Source organism: Mytilus trossulus, chromosome 6 (genome assembly GCF_036588685.1).
Source record: "Mytilus trossulus isolate FHL-02 chromosome 6, PNRI_Mtr1.1.1.hap1, whole genome shotgun sequence".
In the NCBI taxonomy this organism is placed as follows: domain Eukaryota; kingdom Metazoa; phylum Mollusca; class Bivalvia; order Mytilida; family Mytilidae; genus Mytilus; species Mytilus trossulus.
In genome coordinates this window covers 76,279,380-76,291,479 of record NC_086378.1, presented here as the reverse complement: position 1 = coordinate 76,291,479, position 12,100 = coordinate 76,279,380, and the positions used below count along the sequence as shown (strand labels likewise).

Below are 12,100 nucleotides of genomic sequence, written 5' to 3'. Positions count from 1 at the left end.
TGACAAATGTAGAAAATGATGGCTTAAACCTGGTTTTAAAGCTAGATAAGCCTTTCACTTGATTACGAATTAACATGACGACCAGTGGAAGTATTACCTTGAAAAATAAGTTGTCAGTTACCCTGAATTCAAGTGAGAGAATAATCAGGAACAGTAAATTTCTTTTGATTACAAGTAGAAGAATAACCATGTAAAAATGTTAGCTTGACTGCAATTCAATAAAGGCAACAGTAGTATACCATTGTACATAAGTCATGAATCGATTGAGAGAAAATCAAATTTCGGTGACAAAATTAAACTGCAGAAAACATATCAACTATAAAAGGATATAAAGGAACAACAGAAACGCTGAAAGTCAACAAAAACAAACACCAACATACTAAAGTATGTAATCTCTAAATATGATGCATCATCATAATTTTCTACTTTAGATATGTTGCAAGTGTTGTCTCACTTGAATTTATCTACACTTTTTAAACTATTTCTAGTATATCATTTTGTTTGATATGAGTTCATTGCTGTGAGTGTATAAATTTGCTTTTTATTAGCAGCAACAGGCAACATTGAATAATTATCTAGGATTATGATTTTAAAACCTAAAATGTTTTGCTGTCTCATTAATAAATCCCATGCATTTTTTAAAGGTTCTAAATGGTCGATATTTATTAACAGTTTCACTACCAAGACAACACAGAGATAAGTTTGAACTCCGCTTATAGCAGATTGTCAGTTTTCATGTTGTATGACATATGTTTACTTCTGCTGTCTTTCCCTAATATACGAATAAACTGATCACAATGATATTGCATGGATTGCTGAAAAAAGCATTGAACATCAGACATTCAATCATTCATCATTTTATTTGTAATTCAATTCAATATCCTTGTTAGGTCATTAAAACACACGATTTGAGGTTATTGCAAGAAATGAAATAATGATAAGCCAAACAAATAACGGTTCCATTAATATATATATCATTGTATATTACAAGTTGTAGATGTTGTAACTTTAGAACAAAAAAAAATTTTTATTTAGACTCCTGGTCAATGTCTATACTATTAACAAATTTGCTATAATTTGAAATTGAGATATGGGACAAATTGTTGCCCTAATCTTATATGAGTTATTTATATCATTTACACTGGAAAAGTACTTTTTCGACATAATTTAAAACTGTTCTTTCGAGTTTTCTATATTTTGTTGTCACCTTTCTCGGATATTGCAATTGAAAACAGTGCAATCCCTAATCCACAGCATTCTTAGAAAGTATAAAGAGTGTTCACTCATTCTTTTTATATAAATTAAAAATAATTTTACTTACACATATTCAATAAAAAATAAATAAATTACGTTATTTTCATTTAAGTCGTTTATCCATTTATCTTATTGTAGCATTATTTATCAATATTATTTGCATTTTTCTAACGTTTAACGCCATATGTATCTGTAACTTAAGTAAGGTGTACCTTAAGTTAGTACACTGATTGATTATTAATTAGTATTACATTTAACTCTAAACAATGTCTTCAAATGTTATATCTTTTGTTTAGTAGAAACAATGTCATATATTTCTATGAAGTCAGGTCCACAAATAATGGAACTCATATTAGATTTGTTTAAACAAATATCCCAAATTAGAAACACCTTTTTGCATTTCTTGATAACAGTTCTTCTTTGTTTTCCGTCGTTTGATAAAATATATACGGATCCACTGTGATCACCTATTAATATGTCTCCTTGCGAAAAGATAGCTATGCAATTACTTTTCATATTTTTATCTTTAAAAGAAAAGATTGTATGACCCTCTAATGACGAACACACCACTCCAAAATCTGGAGATGTGTATAGAAAACGTTTATTCTTGCAATCAATTTCAAGCCCATTAATAGATGAACAGACGTCATCAGTCTTAAAACATGTTTGTGGAATGACGTCTTTCTCTAATTGCTCGATGCTTACTTTTTGCACGGCTTTTTCAACTATTACATACAAATTCTTTTCGTATACACATGCACCTCCAACGCTTTCGGTGATTCTTTCGAGATTTACATGTGGTCTGAAATCGTTGACAAATTTCAAATAGTGCAGTTTTGAACCATAGCATGAAACAAATAGAGATGCACTCTCAAAATCATCAGCAAGTCTTTTGACTGTTTCTGCGATAATATATTCGGATGTGATTTTTCCAGTTGATATGTCAAGAGTCTTTATGTTTCCTGTTAAGACATCCTTACATGTCTCACTTCCACCTAAAACAACTATGGTTTCCGAAATGAAGACACAACTGTAAATGGTAAAGCCTTTTAAATTTACAGTCTTATTATGTTTAAATGAAATGTTGTTATAAGAAAGTGGATGCCTACTTTTGTCAAGTAAAATACTTTTTGGTGGATATAACTGTCTAGTAAATTCATCACTATCAATTGAATTAGATGTTGAAAACTCAATATCGCCAAGAGAATCAACACTGGAGACTTGGTCCAGTGTTTTGCTAAAAATAAATTCAGCATTATTGACTGACTTTATATTCATTACATCTTTTACGCCATGAACAACGGATTTAAGCTTGGCTTTGGATTGTTCAAAGAAAATAAATGCTTGATTTAAATTGCACTGATCTTGAACCGTTTTTGACACGTTTTGTAATTGTTCAATATATCTCAAGAGTTTATCAACTACCTCCATCTTTTCTTCAGAAGATAGTCTCTGTTCGTCACGGGTTAGGTTCAGTTTTTTTATAAACATATCCAATAAACTATCTAGTTTCTCTTTCAAACATAAAACATGCTGGCTCGCATTTAATTCCATCTCTGTGAAGACGACATCTAGTCTTTCCTTGTGAACCCATCTTGCTTCTTTTATTTCATATACTTTACTTTTCATTTCGATAAGTTCCGATTCTAGTGATGACAATATACTACTTTTGTTCAGATAATGAATTTCATCAAAAGCATGAACAGTTTCACATTTTCTATGTTGCAATGTTAGACAGAGAACGCAGCATAGTTGCTGGTGGTCAAAACAGAACGCTTCAAAGATTTTTGATTTGTGAATAGGACACGAATCACAAATTAAACTTAAATCAGTCTCGCTTCCGCTGACAGTCTTTTCTATTTCATCGATCTTTACAACTTTATGATCTGCAGAAAACTTCATAAGATTATGGAGACGTAAACACTCCTTGCAAAATGCTTCAACACAGTCCCGACACCAGTGTGTTGCTGTATTTAATTTGTTTTGCTTTTTGCACATGTGGCATTCCTGTTCAGTTCTTTCTGATTGACATATTTGTTTACTTTGCGGAAGAGATAATACCCACTGAGAAGTATCGTTATCCGGATGCGTGGGCGTAACCGCTGATCTGCAAACGGGACAAGGGTAACTCGAAAGTTTATGTCCTAATCGACGTTCTGTTGATAAAATAAACTCACCGATACATATTTCACAAAAACTGTGTAAACATGGTAGACTTTTAGGAGTTTTTAGTGTTTCTAAACATATGGGACAGGTCAAAACATCGCATTCATTTACCAATGCGGCCATAACAGGACAGGTAAACTACTTCCGCGTTCTTAATGATATAAACTCCCCTTATAAAGACAATAATCCAACGAAATATAACAACGTTATCTGTGAAATCATATTTAAACAAAGCATTCATAAAATAAACCTAAATATAGACGATAAAGACATAAAAGTTATTTTATAAAAACAAACCTAGTGGTTTGACAGATCATTTCTCTTCAATTTATCTGCATTTTATTTTATTATTATATCATTTTTTTTGCTCTAAATTGCTAAGAATATTAAAAATTATTAATATATAAATAATTAGGTATTTAGCCGCAACACTCATCAAAACATAATTCTTTATGATTGTGAACGTTTAAAAGGTTACCGCAAATAGAAGCAACAGTAATTCATCGCTGTTCAAACGTCCTAAATCGATTAAGGGAAAACAAATCCTGGTTGTAAACTAAAACCATGGGAAACGCATCAACTACTAACGGAACACGGAACACAGGAACGAGGAAGCGCAATAAAAACAAACCGCCATCAAAAACTTATTAAATTTATTTACTTGAAAGTAAATAAAATTTATTTACTTGAAAGTAAATATTTTGCAAATATCTGTAATATTCTATAAATAGTAACAAATTTAGCACTTCTTTGGAACGTTATCATCGAAATGAAATCAATGAACATCAATTCTTTTCAAATTATACATGACAGTTGCTTATGTGCCTGAAATAAAAATAAAATACCGATATTATGATTGAATTAACAAAATAGTTTGACAACTTCCCTAGTACTTCTGAACAAACTGACTTCATACTTGATCACCAGCTTGACGTATGTTTAAGTTATAACGATTCTGATATAGATTCATCCTAAACAGATGAACTATATAAAGTTAAGTATTACGGAGTAAACCCAAAAACAAACATTGATAAGATTCTTCCTACAAAACAGAACGTAAAGCGTTATCCTAGAACAGGGTTTCCCATGGGTCAATAATGTTTTTCGCCACGCCACAACAATATATTTTTCGCCACTTTATTATTTTATTCGCCAAGTAACATAACTATATTTTACGTTTAAAATTTACCTTTTTTTACCCCCCCCCCCCCACCCCCTTTTCCCCTCAAATAAGGTGATTTTGCTCCATTGTGTCTATGACTATTCTATCAAACTTATTTTAGAGTTTACATTTAATGAATAAACACTAAAAAATTACTTTCAAACACCAGATTTTGTTTTTAACATAAAAGGGAAAAATATTCATTGTACTTTTAATAACTTTCCTAAATGAGGGGGCCACTATACTTTTAGTAATATAGAAAATATAAGTCCTGGAATTTAACAAACTGAATGGACATATTTTATATATAATGAATTGATCCTTCATTTTATGTGTAGTCATAACATTGAAGGACTACTCTCGTTCGAGGGGTTGCTCCCAACCTCTTGGATAAATTTCTTTATAACGACAGTTTTCTTTTCTTGACAATCGAAAATGAAAAAGTTGAGACGTAAAACTATGTGCTTGAAACACGCGCGTCACTCAAACGACTTGAAAATAGTCGTACTTATCAATTACCTATATTAAAGTCAAAGGATAATCAAAGTTTAAAATCGGATTTTTCGTCACAACAACAGCTTTCTTTTCTAAACTATCTTTAATGGAGATCTAGAGGAGACGTCAAAAGTTTGCTTCAAACACGTGCGTCGCAAAGTGGTAAATAAATTATGTTTGTAACATTTAGCGGAAGCCATTTAACCATATCGTTTTGTCAAACAATCCAATCAACACCTTTATTATTAGTCCTTTGTTTTCGGTACTCATAAAATACAATCAGCTGATAATTGATTTTCTGTCCAAATCTTAATGAGGTTAAGGTGAATTCCGAGTATTGTCTGATCGGGTAAAGTCCGAGAAACCCGAAAAAAGTAGATAAACAAGATGGAGGAAAATAAATCGTTCTATATATTTCTTTCGCCAAATTCTTTCGCAAATGACGAATTATTATCGCCACAATTATTATTTTTTCGCAAATTGCGAAAATGGCGACCGGCAGCGGAAACCATGTCCTAGAAGGAGCACCTGTCTCGGAACATGTACCAGTCTGGTGAACCTCAAGGAACAGTTCTTGAGTCTCCTTTTGCTCCTGGCCTTCATAAACGACATGCCAGAAACAACATCTTCATCAGAAACCAAACTATTTGCAGACAACCTCCATAGAACCATAAGCAACCAAGCAGAAAAAGACCTACTACAGAAAGATCTTACATCATTAGAGATTCAATGCCAAACATTGTTTAGTAACCCAAATACAATCTAAGAACCGCGTCATGTAATACCAACTAATTACAAATTACATGGACATACATTATACAACATTGAAGCTAGTTACCTGGGAGTAACAATCAGCGATATTCTAACCTTGGACAGTCATATTGACAATATAGTTGGTAATGGAACAAAAACACAGGCCTTCATAAGACGTAACATAAAAGATTGCACTATACGGGATAAAGCTGCAGAATATCCAATAATTGTAAGACCTTTAGTTGAATATGCATGCACGGTATGGGACCCAACAAAACATACAAAAATATAGGCAATTGAACAAGTGCAGGCAGCTAGATTTTTAAACAACATCTTCACTGACCACTCACCTGGATGTGTAACATTTAAAAATGGGAAAGCCTTGAAAAACTAAGGAAATAAAATAGGCTATGCATGCTGTTTACAATTCAACATGATTTAAAAGACGTAGATCGGAACAAATATCTGACGCCAAACTATAGCCGGACCACAGGTAAAAACCGTTTCTACCAATAAAGGGCAAAAAGAGACGCCTTCAGCAAATCATTTTCACAAGGACCATCAGAAACTGGAACCAACTGCCAACATCAGCGAAAGTTCATAAACATTTGTTGGAGGAGAGAAAATTACGATATTTGATTATTATATTACCTTTCCTGCCTTGTGGAAAATAATAACAGAGGGTCAAAATTTATAAACTACTCTTATTGTATTACTACATGTTTGTAATATCGTATGGAAAGCAAACGGCATGTATATTTCCTTTATGGTGAATATCCATATTGATAGATTCCATCTAGGATACAGATGAACGATACATAACTCAGGTATCCTCATTTATGATTATTATATATTTAAGTATACACTGGGAAGAAGTGTTGATCACATAATCAATAGAGTTGTCTTTCTTGGCACAGTAATAATTCTTTGAATTTTATTCAAATGAGAAAAATGACAGTTTTATTTAGTTTTTGAATACTTCTACAAATACAGTAGCCAATCGATCCTTTTAGTCATGGATCAGTTTTTAATGTTTTACGTTCCAATTTCTATTGTTTGGTTTCTTTTAAATGTTTGTGAATTATGAGAGTTGTTCATGTTTTCATTATTCTATTAGAAAAAAAATAAGATTATATCAGGAAGACAAAGAATACATTCAAAGTTCTATGTATATATGCTAATCAACTTTCTTTTTCCTTATACTTGTAATTTTTATATGCCCCTTGTGTGTCCTTAATTGGGAAAAAAATCATCTTATCTATCTTATCTTATATACTAGAATTAACGTTTCAGTATCTTATTGTTCAACCAAAGTTTATTCATGTTGCACAAATTGCAATTACAATTTTGATTATAATCCTGGTACCTTTGATAACTATTGATCGGTACAATGAATTGAGTTGTCTTTCTTTTCATACAAAGTAAATAGAAAAGAGCACGAATATTCCCTAATAGAAAATTAAGAATTGCATCACTCTATCAATTTGTATTACTTTTTTCCACGACAGCGGCAAACAAAACAATTGACCGACCGTCGTCACTGTCGTCAATGTCGTTATCGTATTCGATTTTATATTTTTGATACAATCGTTTTAGAATAAAGGATCATGATCAACTCATCTGAAACGGTAACATAGATTTTATATATTTTATATACATACAGCTAAGTCATGCTTCTCGTAATTTTTTTTATAATCCAGTCACTTTTCCATGAATGTTTAAACCTGCCTTATAAGAAATAACTGTACTTGCAATAGCCACACGACTTGTGCCACACGTGAACTGTTTGTGTGGGGTAAGTGCTGCTCAAACTTTGATTTACTATTTTGAGTTTTGTTTACTGTTATTTGTATATTTGTCGATTTCCGTTTTTTGCAATGGCGTTGTCATTTCTTTTCGACATATAAGTATGAATAGCCGTTTGGTTTCCTTTCTTCTTCACATAGGTATACAACACAGTACTTTTAAAGTTGTATAAGACATGAAATCCCCGAAGCTAGTATGTTTTCGTTTCGTCTGTTTCACAAAAAACAATAAGCTTCCTTCAATTTAAATCATTCTTTCAATTTGGAATTAGGCTTATTGAAATGAAAACGGTATTGGAAGTTGTGTTTTTAAATGTGCACATTTGGCGACGTTAAAAAGCATCACATTAAAATGGTGTGCTCCTAACACAAACAACTGCTCCACCAGAGCTCCGAGACAGAGCGACTTAATCAACATATAAAAAAATCAGTTTTACCTTCGTCATTACAATTGGTTGAGCCATGTGTCTGGGTCCAAACTATCTAGCGACATATAACGCGATATAACCTGTTATACCAGAAAAATAGTCAAATTTGTAATTTATCGATGGTTTTGGTGGGGTCAGTGTTGTTGTTGTGTCCCTTTTTGTGACAACTTGTTCATGCATCATTGTCAATATTATAGAAATTGATGCGACTGTCGTAAAACCAGGTTCAATCCACCATTTTCTACCTTTGAAAATGCATGAATCAAGTCAGGAATGTGACAGTTTTTGTCCATTCGTTTGGTGTGTTTTGTCATTTGATTAGGGACTTTCCGTTTGGAATTTTCCTCGGAGTTCAGTATTTTTGTGATTTTACCATTTCGCTCCTTTTGAAGTTAAAGCGACTCACAAACAATTTTTACTTTTTCAAAATGATTTGTAATTTCTGAAAGACATTGTGAGGATTGGACATTGTTAAACTACTGCTGCTGCCTTTTATCCATACCAACCCATTGACATTTGCCGATGATTTGGTAAACTATTATGTTTCACGTACTTCAAATGTTACAATGTTCAAAGGAGGATTGATGACAAGTGCTCATGAATTAAGCAAAAAAGTGAAGTTTCAATATTTCTTTCAAAATTATATGTCTTGTAAGAACAAATGATCAAGTCAATATAATCTTGGCAATTTAGTGTAGAAATGTTATCTTTGATAACCCTCCAATGTTATTAACGTGTCGAAATTAACCGACAGCGACCACTTCAGGCATAGCTTTGTGCTATCAAATCTGATACAAAAAACAGGACAAATATGTTATACTAAATGCGGACATATTTAAATGGATATATGAGACTAATGTCTTTTGAAAATCTAACGTTTTACTTTCATTGTTTTATAGTGCTTTGAAGATTTTCCAGCACAGAAAAAGCGTCTTTATATCAAACTTTCCATTTCTGTGTCCGTGTTTAAATTTTGTATCATTTGGTATGATTTTGTGTTGTAAAGTCCGCATTGTGGAGATACCATGCATGGAATTGAATAACTCAGAAACATGCAACTTATCAATGACGTTAGTATCAAACGTAGCTGAATGACAAACCAATATCAAGGTTAAAGAAAGCTGAAGGCTGACAACACGTTTATCTAGAAAAGCCCACATAACGCCGGAACAGAAAAATATAGTGCTTTCAATGACATTAACATTTCACAAACAGTTAGTACGCAAAAATGACAACATCAATATTATTTCTTGTACAACGTTGATTATTCGCCCCATCGCGGACAAAAAGTATGCCGGTATATATCTAGTGGCATCAAAGTTACTATGATTATAACTTTAAACAATAAACATTGGTTTCATTCAAAGCCAAATTAATACTAACGTTGAAGAGCATTGGAAAGCAAATATATTCAAACAATTGTACCAAATATAGCTGCAACAATTTTGGATAACCAGTCTGTTTTTTTACAAGTATCATTGATGTTTTCTATTCCTCAATCAAGTCCTTTGTATTGTTTAAAGTTACTAGTATTATGTATGTCATTGATATATGGATTTGATCAAAGTTAGCACATGACCACATATTCATCGTTTGCCAGATGAAACCATTTAGCCAACTTTACAAGTGAGTTTTAGAAGTACTTGGTACAAGATATTCATAGCAATGGACATGAAGTAGTATGACAGTTTTTCTGGTTTTTTTTTCATACCAGAAACACAATCTAAGTCTTTTGAAGATACAATAGCAACAATGTACTTTTATTTTGAAAATTGTTAATTTTTATTTTTCATTGGTTAATGAATTTGGATACGTAATACGACTACAATCACAGTAATTTGTATGTATGTAACTGATTCATATTTTAACACTTTAATTTGCTAATTGCATCGTAGTTTTTGGGTAAACTATCATTTTTTTCTATAAGTTTTGAGTATGATTTTCCACATGCGTATGACCCCTAAAAATGCATCAATTTTGTTCCACAAACAATATCTAATACACATATTATATACATTACAACCCAAACCAACATTTGTTCAAAAGTCAATTTCAAGCTCAAGCGGAACATCTTCTGACATGATATATACAGAAAATAGTTCCCATCAATTTTTAAGGTGATTACTTTGACAAGTTTCCATATCATAACATCCGATATATTTACTTGCACCAAATTAGCCATATTTTAGAAAACAAATTGAGCAAAGATATATGATTTAAATGATATAAAAATGTATAACATATTTGGTGTAGGTCAGTTTCAACTTCAAGTTTATCACAAATTAAAGTTTGGTCACATGCAGTTTGAAATAGAAATGACGTATTTCCCTTTTTAAAATTGAGTATGCATTAATACAAGGAAATTTGAAAACTGTTGACAGCGCTGAATCGAGATGTAAATGATCATTAACAAATAAAAATATTGTTCTGGTGGACGGTGGAGATAAAACTGTAATTATACAGCTGTCAATGCTTCGATAAAAAGTTAAAAAGCAAAAATACCAAATCCGAGAAAAAATTCAAAGCAGAAAGTCCCTTAATTATCAAATGGCAAAATAAAAAGCTCAAACACATCAAACAATTTGACATACATTTCTTAAATTATCCGTTGATAATATAGTTAACGTAAATGTTATAAATAATGTATGGCTCTCAGTCTATTAGATAAGGTTTGCGTTAGTTGGATTTTGATATTATGTTTTAGTCCCTTTGGTCACACAGCTCCTCACAAATATATTCAAGTACTTATACGTCATTGGCACTCACATGTTTGGCTCCGAGTTTTTCTGATGAAAGGAAATATGAAAGCAATAGGAACGCTCTTAGTTTATAAAATTTCATGTTAAATGTTGAAAACTTGCGATACACAAATGTCGCTTGCCTGTGTTATTTTATAGTTTTATTTGCAATAATATGCTTGCATTTTATATAAAATTTACCACTGCAATTTGTATCTTTTTTGTCTAAAAACTAATCTGTAACGCATCTACCACATATATATTGTAAAGAATTTGAACATTTATTGATGCATGTATTAAGTATCTGCTTACCCTTCTGGAGCGCCTGAGATCACCCCTAGTTTTTGTTGTTTATTCTTTAGTTTTCTATGTTGTGTCATGTGTACTATTGTTTTTCTGTTTGTCTTTTTCATTTTTAGCCTTGGTGTTGTCAGTTTGTTTTAGATTTATGAGTTTGACTGTCCCTTAGGTATCTTTCGTCCCTCTTTTAATTGGTTTCATGTTGCTGTTTTTGTATGCCTTGTTGTTATTGACTATTACATTCTAGTCAGTGTGGAACCGACAAGTTTGTATTCTGATATAAATTCTTATTTCAATTATAGGTATAAATGTCTACTTCTACAAAAACTCTTGTTACTTTCAAATTTTCAAAGATCGGTTTTTATTTTATTTTCAGACAAACTTAATGTTCGATTAAAAGAAATTGATTTTCATCTTTCTGTAACAAAATGATGCTGTAAATTAATGCAACAGTAGTTTACAACTGTTCAAAAGTCATAAATCGATTCCGAGAAAACAAATCCGGGCTACAAAGTGAAACCAAGGGAAACACATTAACTATAAGAGGAAAACAACGGAAAAACAAAATACTAAAGTGCAACCAAATTTAAGTAAACATACATAGAAACGGACTATTTATAACAACTGCCATATTCCTGACTTTGTACAGGACATACGAAAATGGTGGGTCGAACCTGGTGTTATGGCTAGCCAAACATGTCGCGTATCTAGTAATGATAAAAAAAATACATGTGACAGGAATAAAGTACAAACAACCGGAAGAACAATTATCACAGAGTAACGCAAATATAAATAATATAAAAGTACATTTCAACATGTAAAATGCAGATTATCAACATACATCTTCCTTTATCCACAGCACAGAACCACAAACAGTGACGTATGTTTTGTGACGTTCATATAATCTTGAAATTGAACAAATTACATGAAACGAGATCAAAATATTTCTCAACTATGTTTTCAATACTAGGATAAATAATTCTCGGTATCATGACGGTC

The 12,100-nt window shown here is 31.9% G+C and overlaps 1 protein-coding gene across 1 annotated transcript; it reads right to left on the bottom strand.

The window, feature by feature from the left end:
* Positions 1 to 1,456: 1,456 nt before the first annotated feature.
* LOC134723753 (E3 ubiquitin-protein ligase TRIM71-like) lies at positions 1,457 to 3,553 on the bottom strand. Its single transcript, XM_063587298.1, has one exon. The coding sequence runs from the start codon at positions 3,541 to 3,543 to the stop codon at positions 1,534 to 1,536; it is 2,010 nt and encodes a 669-aa protein (XP_063443368.1). The 5' UTR covers positions 3,544 to 3,553; the 3' UTR covers positions 1,457 to 1,533.
* Positions 3,554 to 12,100: the final 8,547 nt, after the last annotated feature.

Excerpts from the sequence above, each read along its gene's own strand:
- LOC134723753 (XM_063587298.1), bottom strand. The coding sequence starts at position 3,543 with ATGGCCGCATTGGTAAATGAATGCGATGTTTTGACCTGTCCCATATGT.